Genomic DNA, 24,027 nt, shown 5'->3' on the forward strand with positions numbered 1-24,027 from the left:
GCAGTGCAGGGGAGAAAATTTTCACCCCTTCCATGGAGCAGCCTCTGTGCTGTCAGCAAACCAAGCCGAGTTACGATCCTTCTACTGACTGGGAAGAGCTAGACAATTTTTCACCTTTTGTCTGTCCCAAATCTCATTCTGTGGAGTGTTTGCAGCGGAGCAGCGAGCAGTGTCAATCCCATCCTTATCGCTGTTTTGAAGTTTGTGTTTTACCCAGGTAACATCAGGATAACAGTTCATTTTGATACATTCAGAAAGTGCTGTTGTGAAGCATCGGTGCTCAGCATCTTTGTGTAATGTGATTCTCCTTTTACAGGTGGGGTTTGGCAAATGTGTAACCGCATCAAGTTAAAAGTGGCATAAAGAAATGAACTCAGTCTTACTCTCCTATTGACTAGCTTTTAGGATGTCTAGCTCACTTTCAGAGGGTGCGTGGAGAACTCTCACTAACTCTAAGATGGTCTTTGAATGTGTTTCTGATGCTTGTGGACCAGCGCACAAAGGGAAAGTTAAAGGTGTTAATATCCCACCATGTCTTGTCTCCCATGATAATGCTGCTCTTCCTTCTGCCCCTTCTGTAGTTTTGCGAGGAAAGAAGAAAGCCAGAAAAGACACCGAAATTTCCGTGACAGTTCCTAATGTTGGTCTGAACATGGAGCCCTTGGTTGTGGCTCAGCTGTGGAGTTTTCCTCTCTGAATGCTCTGGAAAATCAGTGTCTGGATGAGATGACAAAATTGAGTCTTCATTTTATGTGTACAGGAATGAGATAGAAAACAGTCACCCTGCCTTAACTTTGGAGTAGCTGAATGAGGATAGTACACGGCTCCTCCACGTGCCCCTTGGCATTGCTTGGGTAGAGTGACCTGTTGGCCCTGCTCCCAAGGGCCTGCACCTCTGAGCAGAGGGACACAAGGGGCTGGAAGCAAGAGCGGCATCGATGGGTTTCCTGGAGCTAGAATGACCACCGCATTAGTCCAGCTGGCAGCCCTGTCTGGCTGAGGAGATGAAGGATGTGCAGGTCTTCTCTCCTGACCAGAGTGGGGGGATACTGGTGAATTTGCACATTTGCCTGCGCCCCCCTGAGCTGAGAGGGGAGTCGGGCAGCGACGCCAGTGCCTGGTGAGGCAGAGGAGGCTGGGGTGCATCCAGCACAGCAGCTGCCTCATGACACTGCCTGGCCATGTCAGATAAATTGGTTGGGAAACTAAGGGTCAGGCACGGGGCGAATATGGGCAAAAATAAGCATAAAAGCACTGGGGCAAGATTATTGTTACAGGTACCGAAATGTCAGCAGGTCCTTTGAACACGCTTGCCGTTAACACTTGCAATCACGAGTGTTCTGCAAGCCACTTAGCACTTCACGGGAGAGTGAGGACAAAGTCAAAGCATTTCAAATTATCGCAGAAACACTAACCCAGATTCATAATGAAGACTAAATTTTACAATTCAAGTAGACGCCTCATTTCTTTGTTGTGTAAAAAAACAGAGCCCATCTTCCAAAAAGCTGTAATCTTTATATTCCAGCTACCCAATTAATTATGTGAGAGTTAAGTAGACCAAATAATTAGAGTTAAAATTAATTTGTGTATTTAACTTTAAAATTAATGTCTAAAATTTTAAAAGATTTTATCACGGTGTATTTTTAGTAACATAATTATAGCTCTTCAAAGTTGCTGTCTAGCTGAAAATTATTTAATTATTGTGTTTTGGCTACAACAAAGAAGATAAGAAAATAAAGAATTTGGATATCCAGACTGCATTTGCTCTCACCTTTGCAGCATTGCTGAGTAGAAAAAGCTTTGTCTGGAAGTATAGTGTTAATCTAATCTGAGGCTACTAAAAAGCATTAATTATTTAGTTATTGTGTTGCTGCAAAGTCGAGTTTCACTTACTTGAATGCTCTAAATGCGGTTGTTTCTCTCCCATCACATCTGTGCACAAGATTTTAAGTGTTAATTGATCTGAAAACTATAAAGTATCTATTACCTCACTGAGATCAATTAGCACATTTGTACTTGAGATTTCAACATTAATGCTGAAATTTCAACATTTATAATGTTTTATTGTGGGTATTCTTTAGGTAATCTACCCTGTCAGCTAGCTAATACCACTTTTGTCTCTGTATGGGAAACAGGTTACAATTGCAGGGGCAGAAAGCTCTGGAGGAGTGCAGTTGAGGCAACTTTCCTGCCTAATGCAGCCCTTGCCACCTTCTGCTCTCTGGACAAAGGAAAGGGATGAATGTAGTTACACAGCACTGCAAGCGTATTAAGATTTCCACAACCAAACCAGCAGTGGCTTTAGTCAGGATAGGGATAAAATAATGCTGTGGTGTATCCGGAATATTGCAAGACATGGCGAATTTTAGACTTACAGACTGTATGAGCCTTTCTCTGTCAGCATTAAATACATAAGCTGTAAGCATGCAAGTGGTTTCCGCTGGAACTCATCTTTGAAGATGAGCTGTTAAGCCTTTCAGACCCTGCTTCTTTTGATTATTAAAGAACCTATGTTTTTTAAAAGTAGGCAAGCTAGACCTAGCGTCTCAGACAAATTCTGTCTTAGGTGCTATGTTTCTGCCTCCTTAAGCAATGTGAGCTGTCATTTTCTCCTACTCCCCTCTGACTCCCTGTGCACTCCTCCCTTTATCTCTTCCTCCTACTCTCAGCTTTGCATTTTGTTTCATGCTGCATCTTATTCCTGGAACAGTCTCCCGGCCTCTGCTGCCAAGTCCTCCCTCCCTCTCTCTGCTCTTGCAAATCTGTTTGTTCCAGCAATCATTCCCAAATTGTTTACTTGACTAATTTTCTCTCTGTATGCTTTCCTTCTTCTATCTGTTGTTCTGGATTGTGTTTCTTAATGTGAGATAGTACGTATGGCAGGATAAAGGAGTGTATTTGCCACTATTTTGTTGAGCGTTGGTTGCATTAGCTCTTTAAACAATGATTAGTAATAAATTCCTCTTCCCGTTTTGAGTGCAGAATTTTTCCCTTAGTTCACTATAAAAGAGTAGCAATGTTTTATCTTAAGGTAGGCTAGGCTGTGGAAAATTGTTGTCTGCATTACAGCAAGTGCCATCAGCTAGCCTGTCTGTAGAGGCAAAGTTCAGCTGTTTATCAACTTGCATGAAATGGTAGTGGAAAACACGGGGCTCTGGGCAAATCTGGTGGTGTTCACGGTGTTGCTGTCACTGCACAGCTTCACTGCGGTGGTCAGTGTGGTGCCGGGGCCGCTGTTTTCCTGGCACGTCCAGGCTCGCAGAGGCACGCGTGGAGATGTGGCTCCTTACTCTTCATAAGGCATTTTTGTGTACTTGTTTGTGGAACAAATCTTACCACAAAAACATTGCTGAAGAGCAGAAGACCCACCACGTTAGTAAAACTACCTGTTAGTAAGTGGTTATGTTGTTGTACACAAGCGGTGGATCAAGTCATCAGGTTTTTTGGAATGCATTTTATAGGCTGAATACCTGCTACCAGACCAGACCAAGAGAAGTGTGTCCTCTGTCCTACTGAATGCCTTGCTGTACAGGCTGATGCACCTGGAGCAAATGCCACTTTTCTGGCAATTCTGTTTTTTCCCTGCCAACTGAGAAAAGGAAATCTGATAATTGATTTTTTTAAAAAAGGCTACTGGGATTTTCTGTTTTCGGTTAAATTATTTGAACCAAATTGAGTATTTAAGAAAGAAAAAGTAACTCTGAAAACACAGATTGTTGCTTTAGACCAAGTTTCATAATAAGTGGTGTTCTGAATACTTCTATTTTCTGAAGTGTCACATCTGAGCTTGTATCTTACTGCTATGCGTGAAACAGAATTAGTTTCATAATTTTTTAATCCTATGGATACTTACACAAGCTTGCAAAATAGCACACAGGAATAATCCTGTTAATTTTGACATGAAGGTTAGGCATGCGTTTTTCCATTATCAGAAACTAAAAGTGGACTTCAAAACTAAATTTCTTCGTGGAAAGGAAAAAACCTAATTCTTCAAAACATAAATGGTTTCCATGTTAATAGTGAAAATTAATCAGATTTTCAGTAGTTGAGTGCATTTTATTGGGAATTTTACTACCTGTCAGTTTTGGAAAACAGTCTCCCAGATAGCTGACTTAATCTCCAAACCCCATAACTGGGCGCCTTGCAGTTTTCAGTACTCAGATCCTCTTGTCTTCAGCTGCAGTCCCTAATGGAGATGTACATTTTGATCAAAATTCTTGAGCTTTCCTGACAAAACTGCAGTTTTATAAGAGGGTAAATTTGATTGCAAATATGGCAGCTTTTGTTCCTGAATTTGTCTGTGCAGTTAATTAGGCTGTTAATGAGGTCCTGGACTTATTCTGCATGAAAGAGTATTTTAAAGACGCAGCTTCATAGTAGAAAAAAAAATCTACTTGTAATCAGTTGACTAATTAAAAATGTAATAATTTAGCACCCACTTTAGCAACTAAGTCCATAAAATGGGAGGAATGTGAAGAATTGGCGATGTGTAGCTACAGTACAGTTTAAAATGAAGTCATGTATTTGAGCGTTTTATTTTTCCCTGTTGATTGTCTAAAAACAAGGTTTTTACAAAGAGGAACAAAAGGTACTGTGTTGAAATTCTTGTTTAAAAATGTAGTGAGCATGCCGTAGTGTAAACTGAGGTGTGGAAATAGGTGTGCCTTGCCTGTGTTGCTCTGATTTTGTAACAATTACAAACACAGATGGTTTGAGCGAAAACTAAATAATTCCACCCACATTAAGACAGGGAAGTCTAACAATAGCCACGACTCTTTATCAGCTTGTTTCTCTAGCAGACTCTCTCCTGCTGTCACTTACACATCCTTCGTGCTTTGAAAACTAACTAGTGTGTGAAGCTGGTGCAGAGTCCATCAAGGCCATAAGGACCTCAGAAGGCTGGAGTTGCCCTCACCCACTGTGTATGGGTTCTCCATCCACCCTCCTCCTCCTCTGACACGGGTGGCTTCCTCAGCAAAGTACCCTGACAAGACAAGTAAAGGCGGCCAGTGACAGCCACCAACGAGTTCAACCTAGAATTCAGTGATTCTGGTGAGTTCACAGTCCAAGGCCAGGTCAGCAAGGCAGAGCATACTTGGAATGTGGTTCAGGACATGGCCTGGGCTCCAGTACAGTTTGCAGGTCAGTAGGTGGGGGCTGGTCAGGGCATTCAGAGGCTGTTGGTGTACATAGGACCCTGACAGTCTTCCTCAGAGTCCCCCGCCTCATGATCTATTTCTGCTATAACCCTTGTGAAAAAAAAGGTGATGATTTTCATTGCACAGGTGGCCATGAAGGCTTAGTGAAGGCAGTGGAGCACTTTGCATTTATTCCTGCCTTGCAAACCCAGGAATCCAAACCACTGTCTCAGCCAGCATGCGTCATCTCCATAGACCTCAAGTCATTCCACTTCCATTCATTCCACTCTCTTCCCTTTGCTTTTTTTTACTCATATTGCTAGGCCACATTTATAGCTTGCTTATATCACTTTCCCCTTCTTTTTCTGAAGTGAGTTTGTGCTGTGTTAAAAGGTGCCATGCAACAGCTAAGCCAGCAAAAATGAGTATTTTTGGGTTTGAGTCCAGGAGGCTTATTTATTTCAATCATACCAAGGTAATAGAGAACTGAAAATTAGATACTACAAAGACTGGGACATATGCCATGAGCTTTACACTGGATGGAAGTCTTTTGAATAGATGACCCCAGCTGAAGGCAAGCAGGAGGGAGCTGCTGTGCACAGCTGGGGAAACACGCTCTTTTACGGGCCCAGCAATGGTGAATATTGGTGCAAATACACAAGAACAGGTAAGCACAAGAGCCTTTCCTGAGGTTTTATCCTTTGGTAGAACATACTTACAGCTTTCTTCTGATGTCCATTTGGATGTACTTTCAGTGTAACAGTATTAACTTGTTCTCTACTGTCATATGTTCCTAGATAAAATAGATTGGAAAGGAAGATTAGCTCCTATGTGTTACGTAACAGGAGGAAGCAACTGAATATAGCAGATTAGCCTCTTGCTAATTGAGGTGAAATTTTTAAAGTGTATCTCGAAGAATGGTTAGGCTGCTTTCATGGCAACTATCGATAAAGTGTCGTAACGTACATTTCTATATTAAGACACTTCAAATCTGATTGATACTGAGTTGTCTTGGTTTTGCCACAGTTTGACTGTATTTCCCCACTTGATTAAGTTACTTAAGACAGCAGAGAATATGTTTCGCTTTCTGCCGCAGGATGGTTTATCTGAATTGTGATAAGCAGGGTGCATGAGGGAATGGAAATTAGATCCTTGGCCATATCTGATGCGGAAGGAGCTACATTTATTTCCTGTTCTCACAGCTGAGTTGGAGATGTTCTGCCATGATAGAGTATATTTGTTGATTACCCATGTAAGGAGGAGGCTGAAGATGCTGTGTTCCTACCATTTGGGGTTACTGAGGTATTCACTTCTCACCTGGGTGGGACTGGAGAGCAACTTGGAGTACCCGTAGTGTGGCAGACTCTGAACTATACTAACTCTGGTCGTCCCACAGCTCCAAGTGGCTGGCTGCAGAGAGGAGCTGGAATCTTGCATCATCACCTGGTTTGGGAAAAGAGCTTGGGTCAGAGCGTGCATAGATCTGTGTGTTAGAAAGGCACAAAACGGAAGGAAGGGAAACTCCAAAAAGAGACTGCAGTTCTTGTGGTGGCCTGATACCTGGGTGTTAGAGCTTCAGTAGCACATAAAATAAAGAAGCAGGGATGCCCCTTTGGTTGTCTCTGAGGAAAGTGCCTCCTTTCTCTAATACGAGCAGTTGCATTGCAGAGACCTGTGCAGCCTCAGAGCAGTTACATCCCCATAACTGATGGAAAGCTCTGAATTCTGTGAGCACTTCCACTACCACAGTGCTTGTCTTTCCTTTTCATTCCAGCAAAAGTGTGCAGCTGCCAAGCTAGAGATTATTTTTATTAAGTAGGTAGCATCAGCAACTGTTGAAAGCTGAAATTATTTTTGATTTATTGTTTTTTACACATCTGATCTTTAGGCAGGCTGAAAAACAAGACAACTGTTTTCTCTTCCCAATTTTGCCCTGTGCTGAGGCAGTTAAACCCATAGAGGCTTGTGGTGCTGACATTCAGCTTTGGGGAATACCTCAGTGTAAAAGTTTTAAATTCCTTTGCTTTTGAAAATTAGTCAAGTCAGTTGTAATGACCCTAAGCAGTGAGTGTAGTGTGATGAGGAGAAGGCAGAGAGAGACCTGGAAACCAGACTTCCTGGAAGCTCTTTTAAGGAGGACCTTTTCATTTTCAGACCAAAGGGTTGGTTTACGTTGCTAGCAGGTGGTGCTGGACCGTGCCTCTGTTATTGGCATGGTAAGGACTAAGCCTGTTTTTTGTTTGGTGGTTTTTTTGTTGTTGTTGGTTTTTTTTTTTTGTTTTTTTTTTTTTTATTGTAAAGGAGTAAGAGAACAAAGATCTGCTGCAAACTAGGTTGTCAGAGGAAGGGATAAATCATGTCTCCCAACAGCAAGAACCTTGCAGGAGTCATGGGAGCCCTGTGCAGCCCCCTGTGGAGCTGGCTTGGAAACGTGACCTGGCCTCTCCCAGGTCTGGACCTTCATGGTGCCTTCAAACTTCACTGCACTGGTACAAGGGTAAATTCAAGCCTGCGGTTGGGCTTCCACCAGGCTGGGCTGAGAGGGGTTCGTGCAGATCTGTTTAGCATGTACTGCAGCTTCTTGCTCTTGCAGAAGGTGTGAAGTTACATACCTGTCTGGGGATCATGATTAAAAAAACCACCAAACAATTATTACATAATTGCACAGGTCTTCTCCTCTGATGTCAGACTGACACGTTTCAAGCCTGATGTCCAGCTGGCAGCTCACCACAGGTCTGTACCAAAATAGGCCTATCCCTGCACTGGGACCTGCCAAAGCAGGGCTCAGCTCTGGCCAGAGGCTGCACACCCGTCTGTCAGAGCAGCTCGGGCACCATTACTGTTCTTGCCTCTTTGATATGAGTTCTGTGTTCCTCGGGCGGTCTTTCATTGCAGGATTTGACTGGCAGTGGGTGCTAGCTGAAACACACACCCAGAGCCCAAAAATGAGCGTGGTTGGCAATTACATTACAATGTGTCTGTAATTACAACAGTATGGGGGTTATTTATCCAAAATGTGGAATACAACCAGTGTTCATTCTCCTAAGGTTCTACTAAGTCATTTACTGTGTGGCTTATTGTGCTCTGCTGAGGTTGCTTGCCAGGTTCCCCACCTTCAGGAGAGACAGAGGCTGTACCTGGAGGCCTGGCACAGATAGCGCCACAGACGGGGAGGGGCTGTGGTGTCTTGAAATCAAGCAGATGAAAGAGGAATTGTGTGTCATGATGACACCATAAAAGTGGAATGGGTTGGAAAATCAATCAGATTCCTTTCCTGATTACTGTATAACTCAATTACTGCAGTCCCTCTGGGGCGCAAGGCAAAATCTGTCTCATGGGAAGTGCTGAAGAAAGACTCCTGAGTTAGAGCTGTTTCATACAAAGGCAGGATCCTGCTGGTGTGTGTTCCAGAAAGAGGGGTTATGTTATGAATAATAAAAAGGGCCGAGGAAGTGTACTCATGACAATGTTTTTTAGGGTGGTAAGACCTTCTGTGGCTCAGCTATGAAAGAGCTTCATGACAGAAGTTCTTGATAAAGGAGTCAAATGACACCAATTATCTTCCATATGCTTTGGCATCAATGTGCCAGCAGCCCCAAATACATATATTCTGGTCACTGGTTTTGGACAAGTGCTGGTCTTGAGCATTTATACTGATCCCTCACAATAATTTCCAAGTGTTGGAAATATCTGGAGATCAGATATTAAAACCACACAATTCTGATTGCTATCTTGCTTTCATATCGCATCAGTTCCCATGTGGCTTAGCAGCTGATAATTCACAAAACTATTTCTGTTTCATGTGAACACTCCATATCACTAGGAAACAGAACATCTAAGTTTTATAAAGCATTTGTCTTAATGCCGGTGATTTGTGAGATAGCTGACCTTACAGCTGATGCTCTCTGATCTAGAGATGCTTTTCTGGCAGGACAGGAGCCTTCTAGTCCTGCATCCTTGCATCAGTAGAACACTTCATCCTTGCTGTGCCTTCTGACTGCCACCTCCTGCAACCTCCACTCATGCAGTTCTGACAGGAGTTTGAAATGGACCTTAATTTATCTATAAATTTGGGGGGCTTGTGGTGTTAGAGTCCAAGGAGTTCGATCTCAAAAGAGAACACAGGTATTTTCCTTTAAATGGGAGCAATTTCCAGTGTGAATTTTTAATTTTTCTTTTGTTCTTTTTTTCTCTGCTATAAATCTTTCTGGTCTTTGTGCTTTGGGTCTGGGTGGTTTCTGACAGCTCTCTCACCTTTTAATATGAATTTTGGTTGGTATGTTTGCTTTTGTAGGGTTTTTTTCTTTTCATTTCAACCTAAACCAGCTGATGTGGTCCCCAAAGAGCTAAATGCACACTGTGCCAGCTGGCATGCCCACTAGCTGTGAAGCCTTGTTAAAGAGATCGGAGCTGACAGATTCTTGAGCAGCAATCTGATACAGACCTCTTTTTTTTTTTAATTTATTTGTTTGAGCTCACCCATGTAACAAATGGGGGCTTGTTTGGGAGCTTCACTAGAAGCTTGAATGGAGTCATTGTTATTGAAACACTGCTGTGATTCAGAAGTGCCCTGTAAAGGGGATTCCTCTCCCTCTTGCCCCTCAACTGGGCACTGCAGGTGTGGCAGCCTAGCTTAAACTCCAGTTTCATGCTTATTCTAGAGAATATAATCTAGTTGTCTTGTGATTTTCATATTTAAACTAATAACCAGGGAGCTGAAACCACCTCTCTTTGCAAAATAGAGACTCAGTGCAACACTAAAAATGAAGTTGGAGAGGTAAGTGTAACCCGGGAAGAGATGCATTTTCCAGGCTGATGTTCTGAGGATAAAGAGTAGTAAAAGTACTACAGGACTTTGCCAGGCTTTTGCATAGATCAGCATATTCTTGCTTTTCTTACTGTTACTGTGGTGTTTAGATTACAAATTCTACCCCAGAAACGCTTGGAAATTTCTACAGGCAACACATGGGCTCCTGAACTTATAAGTCCCTCTTTACGTTATTTTCTCCTGCAAAAACAACTTCTTATCTAATAGATGTTAAGATAGTGAATCTTTGAATCCAAAATAGTCAAATTATTCTTTTTTATCCAATGGGATTAAAAGCAAAAGCATTTGTGTGAGTCATTTGAGAAGACATTGACTTGCAATTCTGGGTCAAAATAAAGTATGTAGGAATCTGAGTGGTGTGTTTTGTATTAATTTGTTGCACAGGAGTAGAATGAAGACCACTTCTCATAGTGGCTGATATGCATGGAGCTGTGTATTTATTGTGTCTTACAGGGAATGAACGTGATAAAAAGATAGAGCATTTATTATATGTTTTTATCTAGCCTTTCTCTGCCCTGCTGAGTTCTGCCTCTGCTGGCTCCTGCCTCTGCAGTTCAGTGTGACTGGAGCTCTAGTGCCAGACATGAGGGTGGTGACATCAGGGCCTGCCTTGCAGAGTCAGTGGGACGGGAAAGGCTCATAGTGCAGGTGGAAAGGTTATTTTCCTGTCTGCTTTTGAAGGGTGACATGTCCTTTTGGATACAATGCTGATACACTGGCAGTTCCTGTGTGTCACTGGGACTGTAGGTGGCTTGAACAGGAATTACAAGGTGTATTCTGTACTCAGTCTATGTATTCAAAATCAGTTGTCACTTCAGAAAAAAAGAAAAAAATAACAATTCTGTTTTTTACATCTTCCCCTAGTATTTTTTTTTTTTAATCTCCCTTGTCCTTTTTCTATTAAAAGGTTAACAGTATGTAGAAACAAAGCAAAACTGCAAGATGATTGTCTGTGTTGAAGAAAACATAGCTTATTGTTGCGGGCTGAGCTGGATGTCCAAAGCCACCTCTCTAATGAGAGAGGGACATTTGGGAATGAAGACTTGATCCATTCAGAGTCAGTTGTTTCTGTAATATACTTTACATTTACAGTCTACAGCTACTCTGAAGACCTCATAGGGGCTAGGGTTTCACTGTGCACTGCACAAGCCAATCCATGCTCTGCTGAGTTTATAGCATAAATGTTATTTGAGATAATACTTAATGATCATTATAAGGCTTGTGTAAACAGCACTCTGATTCTTTTCCACCCACTGTCACAAAATTAGCAGTATTATATCTCTTCATATAAAATCTGCTGCCTTTTTTTTTTTTTGTCTCTGCTTTAAGCTGTACCAATGGTTTGGAAAAGAGCCTGGTGAGAGTCTTTAGAGTGGGACTTCTGGCCCCGTCTTTGAACTGATATTTTCCCTGACTCAGAAGGAATTTTTTGCTATTTAGTCATACACATTACAAAATAAGCATCCAACCCTCAAGTGATTTCTTTTCTGGTGGAGCAAAATAAGCATCTGTCTCACAACTACTTTCTTTTCTGATGGAGCTAGTTGTAAAAACCCTGACTTTACTATATAAAAACCTTATGTCTGTCTTAAACTCATGGGAAAATTAGTCTTCTAATATTCTTTCTTTCATTGGGATGATAGTAACAAAAAGGCTTAAAAATGGGAGGAATGGAGAAAGGATGAAGAGCTGTTTTGGTAGTTTAACACATTTTGTTATTGTTGGTCTTGTGCCTCCCGGTGTGGTAAACTATGCCGGCTGAGCAGGTGGTCAGAGGGATTGTACGTGGTGGAGCACATGTCTGCAGGAGTGCAGAGCTGTGAGTAAGCAAGGTTCTGAGAGAAAAAAGGGGTTTTTTTAACTTTCGCAGAGACCTCATTTTGGGCACTCCTGACATGGTGAGCAGCATCTGGCATTCAGGGTGTCCTTGCACTAAGCTGGGAGCAACAGCATGTGCTCTGAAAAATGTGCCTATGTTCCAAGTAACACACACCTGGCTGTTGTTGCTGTAAGTAAATCACACTTCTGGTAGGGGAGAGTAAACTACACAGTGATTTTATTTTATTTATAAACCAAGTTGCAATTTAGTTACTTTCCCTAGTGTTTATGCTTGAGATGGCTTGGTGTTTGTTGGCTTTGTTGAGCATTTTATCCTGGAAAAATAACAACATATGGTGAAATAGTCTGTTGTCGTAAACACAAAGCAGGAGGTGAGAGAGCTTTGTAACAAGAAGCTCTCACGTATTTGAGACCAACTCAAATTGACATCTTGCTGTTGATGATTTAAAACTGGCTTCATGCTCTTCAGTGGCATGTGAAGGAGGGTTTTGGGAGATGTTTTGTTTCCATCTGCCACTGAATCAATTGGCAGCAATTAGGTGTGCAGTGCATGGGCAGCCTGTGCCCCCTGGCTCCGTGATGCCTGATGGGCAATGTCTCCCCGGAGCCGTGTTTTGAGAGCTTTGGAAGAATGTACATTCCCAGGACAACCGGGACGGTGGCATAGAGAGGAATGGGAACTGTGGAATTCGGGAGCTGTGGGGCAAGAGAGCTGGTGGGAATTTGGGGAATCTTGCTGGGTTTGGGACAGCAGGACCTGGAGGGTCTAAGAAGTCACTGGCAAGGACTTGGACACATCATCATTAGGCTGAGAACAGGACAGGACAAAGAACGTGAGAGCTCTCTCTTCCTCTTGTTAATTTTGGAATTCGGGCTAGAATAGAAGGGCTTCATATATTGTGTTCAATGGCGTAAAAAGGAGTGGGGGAAGACCAAGTATGCCATCTCTGTTTGCTGTAGTGTGTGAGAATCTCATCCAAGGCAAATGCTGAGTCCCTGTGCACTGCCAGGACCTTTCTTCCAAAGACCATTACGATGGTTCTGCCAAGCTCCTGTACAAACCATGTGTGTCACTTCCCAGGGAACAGGTCTGCCTGCTGACAGGCAAGTGATGCTGCCCACCTAGCACCTGCTGATCCTGCCATGTCATCTCAAACACATTAAATACCATGAATCCATATTGAAAACTGACTTTTTCTTTTTAAATTGCAGGATGCGAAGAAGAAGGTGCCATCATGTGAATGTGAAACAGCTGAGAAACAGAACACCTGGGCAGGCTGAGCTGAAACTGCTTGTGCACAGGATGACAGACTGATTTGCTGTTGGAGACAAGATTCAGGAAACCCCATACCTCCAAGAGACTTTCCTGAGTGAGAGGAGAGGAACAGGAGGAAGCGCACAAAAGAGCGATGGGAATTGAGGGCCATGGTTACTTGAGATAAATGGCAGATCCTTGGGAGTCTAGCCTGGTAGCTGTTTGCTTTAGCTTTGTCTCTCTCCGCAGCTACTGTTTCTTTTTTGCAAGCTGCTGCTGTGTACTGCCACAGCAGCACTGGAGATTTCAAGAGCAACGTGGGTGCAGAGAGTGAGGAGGGGGTGGGCAGCCCGCCTCACCATGATTCAGTTGTGGAAAGTAGTGCGGCACGTGCGACAGCTGGAGCTCCACAGACTGATCCTGCTGCTCATTGCCTTCAGCCTGATCTCCATGTGCATCCTGGCTTACTACGTCACTAACAGCCCCAAAATCAAGGAACCACCACCCCTGCCCTTCAGTGACTGCAGCAACCAGCACCGCATCTTGATTCCGCCCCAGGCCAGCTGGAGGCTCACAAAATCTGTGGACACCTCGCGCACAGATCCTGTGGTGCTAGTCTTTGTGGAAAGCATTTACTCCCAGCTGGGGCAGGAAATAGTGGCCATCCTGGAATCTAGCCGGTTTAAATACAGGACAGAGATCGCCCCTGGCAAAGGGGATATGCCTACCCTGACAGACAAAGACAGGGGACGCTATGCGCTTATTATCTACGAGAACATCCTTAAATATGTGAACCTAGACGCTTGGAACCGAGAGCTGCTGGACAAATACTGTGTAGAGTATGGAGTGGGAATTATAGGCTTTTTCAAAGCCAATGAGAACAGCCTACTTAGTGCACAGCTCAAGGGTTTCCCACTTTTCCTACATTCCAACTTGGGGCTGCGGGACTATCACATCAACCCTAGTGCTCCCCTGCTCTACGTCACCCGGGCTAATGAGGTGGAGCAGGGTCCCCTGCCTGGTGATGACTGGACTGTGTTCCAGTCAAACCACAGCACCTACGAGCCAGTGCTGTTGGCCAGCACAAAGTCCTCAGAGTCCATTCCTCACCTGGCCACCCACAAAGCCTTGCATGCCACGGTGGTACAGGACCTGGGTCTGCATGATGGGATCCAGCGAGTTCTCTTCGGCAATAACCTCAATTTTTGGCTGCACAAACTCATTTTCGTGGATGCTATTGCATACTTGACTGGCAAGCGCCTCTGTCTCACACTTGATCGCTATATCCTCGTCGACATTGATGATATATTTGTGGGGAAAGAGGGCACTCGCATGAAAGTGTCTGACGTAGAGGTAAAATCCCTGAAAATAACTGTGGGCCCCAGACAAATTTCTAGTGTGTGTGGTATGCCAGGAGAGTCAAGGTTGCATTTAATTGGAGTGAAAGAGCTCATTGCTGCAATTGTTCTTATCTTGAACAGAGAAGTAGCCCTCAAAGATGCTGAGGCACCGTGTGTGATGCTCTCAAGAGTTTTTCCGAGTTTAAATGGATGGTTTTTCATTTTGGGACCTGTAGCAGACATCTCTGAATTTTAAGAGGAGGATGCCTGTGGTGGTCTGTCCTGTTTCCTCTTTAACATAGGGAGCAAGCATATGCAGATTTCCTCTGTCAACCTATTTGTAGCAGTAAACTCTACCTTTCAAAAGAAAAAAGCAAGTGGTGTTAGAACAAAATAGGAAAAACTGTATTTATTATTATTACTTATTATGATATATATAAACTGTGTATATTATATTGCAAAACTGTGGGCCAGTGCATGCCCATCTTTTCTATGTGTTTTATGCATCGACGCAAGACATATCTCAGTTCAGCTCCATTTTTTCGGGTCTTTGAGATTTTAAGTTCTCCTTCTGATCCCAAGTTTAGCTTGGGCAAAAGGAAACTCTTGCTTTCTGTTTGGAGCTAGATTTATCTTTTCAGTTCATTTGAAGCTGTGTGCCTGAAGCAGGTCTAATTGTTTGCTCTTATTTTACTTGCTTCATTCTTTAATAATTCTTTAGAGCCGTCTTTGACCGTAACTGTCTCAGCAAACAGGTATAGAAAAATTGTCTCCAAGCGGACAGGTATAGAAAAAATGAACAGTTATATATAATACTTATTAAGGAAAAGGCTGAAATTTTCTTAATCTCACTCTAGCATCCGTGTGTTTTGAGGTGCTGAAATGCTCTAAAAGCTTTTTGGTTTTTTTTCTAAGGATCACAATCTGATCTTGGTCCTGAGCAGGCCCTGCACCCACTAGTCCAAACTGGCAGATACTCACCTCCGTAGTGTTTGTGCAGGTTACAGACCCATGTGGGAAAACAGGAGATGGTTGGCCAAAGCTTTTGGAAATTAAGTCTGCTCTGGTGGTTATTAATAAAAACAAACCCAGACAAGATAATTCCGAAAGATGCTTTGTTTGGGTTTTAACAGGGTGAAATGGAGGAATAATCTGTGATCAGTAAGCAGAGAATCTCAGGCAAAGCAGATAAAACCCAGATTTATCTATTTAAAAGAAGCTCTGTGATTGCAGAGCCATGAGAGGTTAATGAATTTTTATTTTTTAAAAGCGAGAAATAACTACATGGATCTGTTGATAGCCTCTCGCCGTGGGGAGAGAAGGGGATATAATATTGACGGAACAGCTGGCATTTTCTTTGGCCTTTTATATGAAAGGTCTGTTTCATGTTATCTCAACACACAGCTCCTTATCTTAAAGCTTAGATTACAGTGGTCAGGGTGGTGGTTTGAAGATTGGATGTTGTGTGAAGGTATAAAATTGACTCTGCTGTCCCGGTGAGCCGGTTTGCCAAATGCAGGTCCGCATTCAGAGAGCTTCCCAGACAAAGCAACTATTAAAAGAAAGTGCTGAATATAATTTGATCAAATGCATGCCCATGGTAAATGTCCTGTGTGAGAGGAGAAATGTTTTTATTTGTGATGCTTAAAGGAGGGCTGAATAGCTTTATGCTTTAAAAAGAAAAAAGGAATCCTGCTTGCTTTTACTTTAAAGACTATAACCTTTGAGTTTGTGTCTCAGCTGCAGGGCTGCAGCAGGAGCTGACAGTCCTCATTTCAAATGGAACCGTTGGCAGCTCCACAAGGAAAAATTTTCCCTTGCAAAGTTTACCAGAGATTTGAGCTGCACATAATTGACAAAACAAAATCCTGGAGAATCCCTTCTCAGTTTTTCTACATTCAGTCTCTTCTAAAATCATAGTCCTCAGAATTTACTAAAGCTCCATGGAACTAGCCGGCAAAGATAAGCCATTTCTAATGTGAAAGGATCTGGCTTTTATGATCCTTCCTGGTTGTCTTTAGGTATGAGGACAGAAGATTAAGTAGGTGAGTTTTTGCCTCCTTTGCTGGTAATCTCTACAAGGGCATAAACAGTGAGCAATCATTGCTAGTAAGTCTGAAAGCAAGCTAAGGGGAAATCAAGGACAATAATTTCATTTTGGGTTATGAACGGTGAGAGTGGAAGAGAGAAAATCTAGTGAGGGTGGCTGTCAGCCAGCTCTTGCCTTTCTAAACTGTAGAGGATGATCTTAACCTGAAATGAAAATATTCGTCAGTTTCTAACTCCATGATTCTAACATTGTAGGGGAGGTGGAAATAACAGTACCAGCAATGCTATCTCTTTTGACAGCACTGTTTTGAGCTATGCCAGTGGTGCTGCTGGGCAGTGAGAAGACTGCGGAAAATCCTCTTGAGAATGCGCTGCCCAGTGTCCACAGGGGCAGTTCCTGTGAAGAAGGTGTTTCTGCAACACATTTCTAGTAGTCTTTGCATGAGCACTCAAGAAGAGGCTGACAAAACAATCTGCCTTATTCCTTCTTTTTTTATCACCTGTTTCTCTTCATTTGCCTATGTTCTGTTTTCCTAGACTCATGGTATCCTCTCCTCCTAGCATCTGACTCTCAACCTTATTTTTCCCTTTTGCCTTTTTTTAGAGGGATCTGAGATAGAGGAGGTAATATTTAGGGTTTTTATGAAACAGCTAAAATTTCTGCGAACACTTCTGGAAGTTAAAAATTTCTTAGCTAAAAAAGCAGAGTTGCGTGAGGATTTAGCCCTGTATTATAGTGATGCCAAGGACACCATGCCACCTTAGAAGAGGATTTAGGTCGTCAAGGAGCAACATAAAGAGGGTATAGTCAAGGTGTAGTGGCTTCCCCTGAATTCTTCCTCGCTCCTAGAATTTTACTCCCCTTGAGAGAGTTTTTTGTCTTTCACTGGCTGGCATCAAGGACTTGTAGTGATGGCTGAGTAAATCTCTACATATCCATTAGTAGAGATTCTATAGATTTTTTTAATGTGTTGCAACAAAAGACACAATTTTAAACTGTTTTCTCCTAATCTTTGCTTAGAAGTAAATATTTATTATCATTTGACATTATGAAAAAGTCTTTTTAAAGTGATGGACGTGGAGCAACAGACTGAAGCTTAGACCTTTTTTGCATTGTGGCCAGAAATGTGCATTGAAATGTAGATGTCTGTCAATTGGACCTGCAGCATGACTGCCCCAATTAAATACTAAAGGCCTTCAAAAATTCAAGTAATGGGTTGCAGAGGATGTTCTCCAGTAGACTCTGACAAGTGTGAAGCAGATCTGGCCTTGATGTGGTTTATGAGTTCTGGTGGCCAGTGCAGGGAGTCTCTTGGAGACCCCATCTGTTGGTTCCTGGGGTGAGCCTTGCTGAGCTTCTGGCAGGGCGTTTGGCTGGGGAAGGGGCCTTTCTGGCAGCTGCTGGGCTGGGCTGCGTCTTGGAAGGACTTTTGAAATGGAAGATAGTTAGAAAATATAAACCAGAAATACTTGGAAGGGCAGTTTTCTAGGCGAGAAAAACTGGCTTTTTAGAGATGGAGGACAGCTAAAATGCTAGCTTTCTGTCCCATACTCTGTGAGCAACTAAATGTCTTAAATATGGATACGAAAATCTGTTTGAATCTGACTAACTACTTTGTATCTTAATGGATAGCCTACTCCACACTTATTTCTTGATTGCCTTTCATTTAAGAATCTCAGAGCACATTATGGATATAAATGAAATGCCACTTAAGTCAGCTGTAAGATATTATTAGCACTATCATATTCATCACACTATATAGAAGAGAAACAGAGTGCAGAGGTGTCAGAGCAGAGAGAAGTGCCATCTTCCCAGCCTGTTTCCACATCCGTGTTGTTACAGTTCACAGACCTCTGAATCTGTGTGCCAGGGAACAGTGTATGCATAATTTGTTGAAACAAATTTCCGAATATTTTAGTTGCACCTTAGTCTCTTTTATCCTGTGCGGGGGAAAGACATTCCTTCAAACCTGTGCTGGGCCACCTTATGGATGTGGCTGTGAAGAGGACACAGAATCAGCAGAGGGATGGCACATGATTAGCAATAAATCTGCCAGGAAAGCAGGACTCCATAGGGCTCCATAGTCTCAGAATTCCTGGGGTCCCCACGGTTCCTCCCCGGACACAAAGGATTGCTGCCTGCTGGAGCAGGGCTTTTTGGGATTTATCATCAGACAGATGTGTCGTCATGGTAACCCCACCCAGGCTTTAAATCTCCCTCTGTGCAGAGGAATTCTAAGCCTCTTAACCACTGCCTTTCCTCCCTCTACCTTCCTACCCGAGCTTGAGGAACGAGGAACTGGATGTGCCTGTCAGGGCAGCAGAGAGAACTGGTGAGGCTTGGGACAGCTCTGGAGACGGAAAAAAAAAAAAAAAGGTGGTACTTTTCTGTCTAAGATACTGACCGATGTGTTCATGGTGCTGATGCCAAATTTTATACAGTATCGTCATCCCACTGGGCAGACAGGTGCCTCTCTTTAGAGGGATGCACAGCTCTCAGTCTGTGCTCCCTGATGCGTGGGGTGAGTCCCTGTGTCTTACAGGATTATGACCTCCTATTGCCTGTTTTGGATCTTGTGTAGCAAAGGAGGCTTCAGCTATCAGTGCTGCTGACGTGGCACCTTCTAAAACCACTGCCTGTGTTTGCAATGAGTTCTGGAGATGTCATGTGCCATACATTTCTCAAAATATTGCTCTCGGGTGGTGACTGCGGTACGGTCGTGGTAGGTATGTGGCCATGGAGGAGCTGGGATCTTTGAAATTTGTCCCAGGCAGTATTTGATGTCACGGTTGGGTGGAAGTGGGGAGGGGGAACTGTTAGGCGTGTCTCTGGGGAAAAGTCTGAAAGCTCAGTTACTTTGGAAAGAGTATTGAGCACTGCAGAAATGATCTGTCTCGTGTTCTCACCTTGTGTGAAGGGCCATGGGCTGCCTGCCTGGGGAATATAATAAAACCAGTCACCTTCTTTGCTCTAAGATATATTTGCAGTAGATGGGTGATTGAAGTAAATTATGGAAGTCATGATTTCTAAATTAATGTAATGATCAGTGTTTGGTCAACACTGTTTTGAAATATTAGTGACAGCAGTGATTTGTCAGGATATCCTTTAGTGATAGGTGTCAAGGCTGGCCCCACCACTGAATGAGAGTCTGCATTTGTGAATGGACTTTCACCACCTACGGAGTAGTGTTCACAAACAATGCCTATAGAGTGAGAACCATCTGAAGGCAGTGCTGTAGTGTCTTTTGTGCTTCTTGAGGCTGGGGAAGGGCAGCTGATACAGGAAGATGTACCGGTCTTCCCTGCACAGTTTGAAAAGCCGGTGTGCTTTCCCCAGCATTACGTGCCGAGTGGCTTGTGTATTTGCAGCTAGCCCAAGTCTGCTGTTGAGAGATCATCACCTTCACCTTGGTGCAACCACTGATCCATTGCTTTCTGAGAAAGGCTGTTAAAATCTAAATAACTGCCTGGGCAAGGACTATCTCTGTCACCTGCCAACAGCCCTTCTGCCAGGTCCCTGTTTGGCAGAGAACTTCTCCCGTAGGGAGCTGCACCAGTGACACTCCCCAAAGCACACAGGTAGCAACAGAGCATGCATCTCAGGGCTTCTCTTTTTATTGTTTTCCAGCAGAATAAATTTGACTGGAATTAGTTTGTATGTTACTTGTTTGTGACATGCTGAGCCCCTGGGCTTTTTTTTTTTTTTTTTCCCACCGTCTAGGCTGTCTGGTGTCTTACTGTGTACGCTGCTGGACCTTGGGGTTTGTGGCACAAGGCCTCTTCCCTTTGGCTACAGCAATTACTTCGGACATTTAAAGCAGACACAAGTGAGCAAGAACATGTAGGAGATGTCATGACAGTAAATGTCAGCTCCACCAAGGTTTCTTTCCAGAAACCAGGAAACTTTCCTGCTACAAAAGGATTTTGATGCTTTCAAGGGACACAGCCTGGGTTACCCCCCTGACCATGGCAGGGCTGCTTGCATGGGTAGTTCTGTGAATCCACCTTTCCTCTCTGAATAAAAGCCTCCTCCCTTTGGATCACTTAGTTACTGTTCACGGTATTATTGATTTATTTTCCTTCAGCTGTGCACCATGTGCTTCCCTGACTTCCTTTTCATTAACGTGTAGGCTCAGAGAAAAGGCAGAGGCTCAAAAGCAAAGTCCTAACCAACATGGGAGAGGGAGCATTGAGGTTGAACCTGGAAAGAGTAGAGGATCTGTTGCTTGGAAGTGAGATTTATTGTCCCTTTGCTGTAGCACAGACACTCTGGGTCCTTCATATTGAAGTGGAGAGCATCATCTGACTGTGCTTTTAAAGTGGCATCATTTAGTACAGTGAGACTACTTCAAGTAAAGACTCTGTATGTGAAGCACTTGGCCACTCTGCTTCACTCCACAAGCAACAATGACTTAGCCCCATCCCTGCGATACCTCTTCAAACTGAACTGGGCACCACTAGAGCACAGAGAAACATTACACAGCAACTGAATGTGAATAATTTATTGTTCCTTTCATTCAAACAGGCTTTACTGAGCACGCAGAATAAGCTGAGAACTTTAGTCCCAAGTTTCACCTTCAACCTGGGCTTCTCAGGGAAATTCTACCACACAGGTAAGCTCCTGGCATGCCTTCATTTCAGCAGCTGTGTATGGCCCCCACGTTCCTCTGTGTGTGTAACATGTTAGAGTGGCTATGATCCTGTGTTGAAACAACTCAGCATTGCAGGGAATTAGCCACTGCTTTGAAGCATAGAGCCCCTCTTGCACTCTTTGTTTCTGCACTGCCTTTTCTGCTCTCCGTAGGTACCGATGAGGAAGATGAAGGGGATGACATGCTACTCAAACACAGGAAGGAGTTCTGGTGGTTCCCTCACATGTGGAGTCACATGCAGCCTCATCTTTTCCACAATGTCACTGTGCTGGCTGAGCAGATGAAGCTAAACAAACAGTTTGCTGTGGTAAGGGGCATTGCAGTTTATTTACTTTACAGTACTAATCCTTAAGCATTCTTCTCCTGTAATAGCAGTTCAGACCCCGCTGAACTCAAATACTAGTCTAATAACTCGGCTGCGTTTAAGAAAGGCAGTTCTGAAAGTTTAAATTGGTGCATGGCACCTGCTGTCTTCAGGCAAGAAACAGCATTCGCGTGCCTGCCTGTGCAGTGGGAAGCATTTCCTGGCACCTGCATGGCCCCAGGCAACTCTGCTACATTCCACGGTGTAAATCCCAAGGCTCTTGTTTGCTGAGGTGTGAACTTGTAGCATTACCATCCAAATCCAATGAATTTACAAACTCTGGCAGTGAGAAAGCATTTCCTTTTCCATCCTTATTCTCTGCGGTTTTGTAAGGAAGTCACCTGGTTGGTAGTATAAAATGCTCTGTGTGCTAACAGCCGTACTTCTGGCCTCCCCGGACAATGCTGAAGGAAGTTACTTATCTAGGAAGTCCGGGGGAAATTCCCTGGGTTTTGGCAGAGTGGGGGGAAGCCTTGAACATCCTGCCTTGCTGGAACAATGTCTGTTTGATGCTTACAGCCCAGAGTTGAATATAGCATACATGTTTCTCTGAAAAGAAATGTCCTCTTCACCTCTCATTTGGTTCTTTTGATGGTAATCCCCTTGGGAATAGCAGGCTTCTGTCTTGTGTTCCCATGACACGCACAGATTAGGAATGATCTTGAATTCAGGGCACAGTTGCAGCATTATGGAAACAATTTAGGCTCCTTCTTTTTCTGGTTAAATAACAGTGCAGTCTTTTGCAGAGAGAGACAAAGCACAGAACACAATTACGCATATTTAACATAAAACAGGCTAGCAGTGGGAAGGAGAAGGTTGTTTCTTCATTTTGGGGCTCTGGTTTTATTGTACGCCACCAGGGTAGAGCTGTCATCATTCATATTGTTACCAGAACCACATAGTGGAATTAAAAACCATGAAATTCAGATATTTCCTGTCGTTTTAGTATAGCTCCAGGCCCCATATCTTCACCCTCAACAGTCTCTTGCTTCATGTCTGCTTTTCTTTGAATTGCTAGAGACAAGACATAGCCCAGTCGTCATTTTCCTGTCCTTCCGTATCAATTAAGGAAATTTTGTTTTCCTTCTCCCGTGACTCAGATCTATGCAGTGTGGGAGTGAGATATGTTACTTAACAGCATTGATTAGTTTGTAGTAACTAAGGAACCTGCCGTGAGCCTTGTGAATTAGTCTGATTTGTCACCCCTGCAAGATACAAGACCATTCCTACAGCAGCTGCTACCAGTGCTGAATGTCCTTGTTGATATAGAATCACCCTTATATTTCTATAGATGCATAAAACAAGAAGTTACAAGCAGTATTTCAGGTTTCCCAATCCAGAGAATGTTCATGTTACTCTGTCTCCTTGCTCCAACTTGGAGCAACTTGCTAAATATGATCCTTATCAGGCACATTGGTTAAATATTGTTATGATCAAGGTGTGTGTTCTGCTTCCAGGAGCACGGGATTCCCACAGACTTGGGCTATGCTGTAGCCCCCCATCATTCTGGAGTTTATCCTGTCCACACGCAGCTCTATGAGGCATGGAAATCTGTTTGGAGCATCCAAGTAACGAGCACAGAGGAATACCCACACCTGCGGCCCGCCCGATACCGGCGTGGATTCATCCATAATGGAATCATGGTGAGCACAGCTGGATGCGTGGACCCCGCTTTCCTACCCAAGGGAGAGTCTCCTAGTGACCTGCATCTGAGACATTGATCTTAATATAATCAGTATTTCCAAAATCATAAAGTCAAACAAAGAGAAAAAACTTGGCTGAAGGCAGTTTCTGTGTTTCTCAGTGCAATTCAGAGGTCAGTACTGAAGGGAGGAAAGCAAAACCAAGCACAAGACCAAACTGAAATCCCACTGACTTGTTTGCACTGTGACGAGTAAACGGTTGGGAGGAATATCAAGAGTCCTCTGAACTTAGGTTGCTTGTGTCCCTTACTCTTTATATCGATCCACAGAGTGCTATTTGACACATTCATGTGTAGATTCTGCTGCATCTACCTCTTATCTAACTTTGCTTTTCTCTGGTATTGCCAGGTTTTGCCTCGACAGACCTGTGGTCTTTTTACTCACACCATCTTCTATAATGAATATCCTGGTGGCTCAAAGGAGTTGGACAAGAGCATTCGTGGTGGTGAACTCTTCCTAACGGTGCTCCTGAACCCAGTAAGCTCATGTGAAAAGGGGATCAATGCATGTGTGTCTCAGCTTGTGTGCCTGATATGGGAAAGGACTAGATCCTATAGATCCAGTATAGTCACCCATCATAATGTGGGCATCTCCAGTGGGCTGCTAAGGAAAGGTAAAACAAAAGGCCAAGGAAAAACTCACTAATTAAAGCTGCCTTGCTTTACACACTGCTAAGGAAACATCAATATTGAGTGCTGACAAGCACAACACTCCACAGAAAGAAACAAGCCAGGGTGATGTGCTGAGCATGGCTCAGCAGAGAGTGGGTGTTACCTGGGCTGCTGCATCTTCAAGAATCTTAAGTGAGATGTGCCTTAGCTCCTTCTGTTCCGTGCACATCTGCTGTCTGTTGGTTTCT

At 43.4% G+C, this 24,027-nt stretch overlaps 1 protein-coding gene across 10 annotated transcripts in view; it reads left to right on the plus strand.

Moving 5' to 3' along the window:
- NDST2 (N-deacetylase and N-sulfotransferase 2) overlaps positions 1-24,027 on the plus strand; it is a 136,858-nt gene that overhangs the window by 98,389 nt on the left and 14,442 nt on the right. For all 10 annotated transcript variants that reach the window (XM_071811818.1, XM_071811822.1, XM_071811819.1 and 7 more), the window contains 5 exons: positions 13,018-14,413; positions 20,975-21,062; positions 21,254-21,408; positions 22,923-23,108; positions 23,517-23,645. In XM_071811818.1, the coding sequence (XP_071667919.1) occupies positions 13,421-14,413; positions 20,975-21,062; positions 21,254-21,408; positions 22,923-23,108; positions 23,517-23,645 (1,551 nt within the window). In that variant the 5' untranslated portion in view covers positions 13,018-13,420. The remainder of the gene's footprint in view (positions 1-13,017; positions 14,414-20,974; positions 21,063-21,253; positions 21,409-22,922; positions 23,109-23,516; positions 23,646-24,027) is intronic.

Source organism: Patagioenas fasciata, chromosome 8 (genome assembly GCF_037038585.1).
Source record: "Patagioenas fasciata isolate bPatFas1 chromosome 8, bPatFas1.hap1, whole genome shotgun sequence".
In the NCBI taxonomy this organism is placed as follows: domain Eukaryota; kingdom Metazoa; phylum Chordata; class Aves; order Columbiformes; family Columbidae; genus Patagioenas; species Patagioenas fasciata.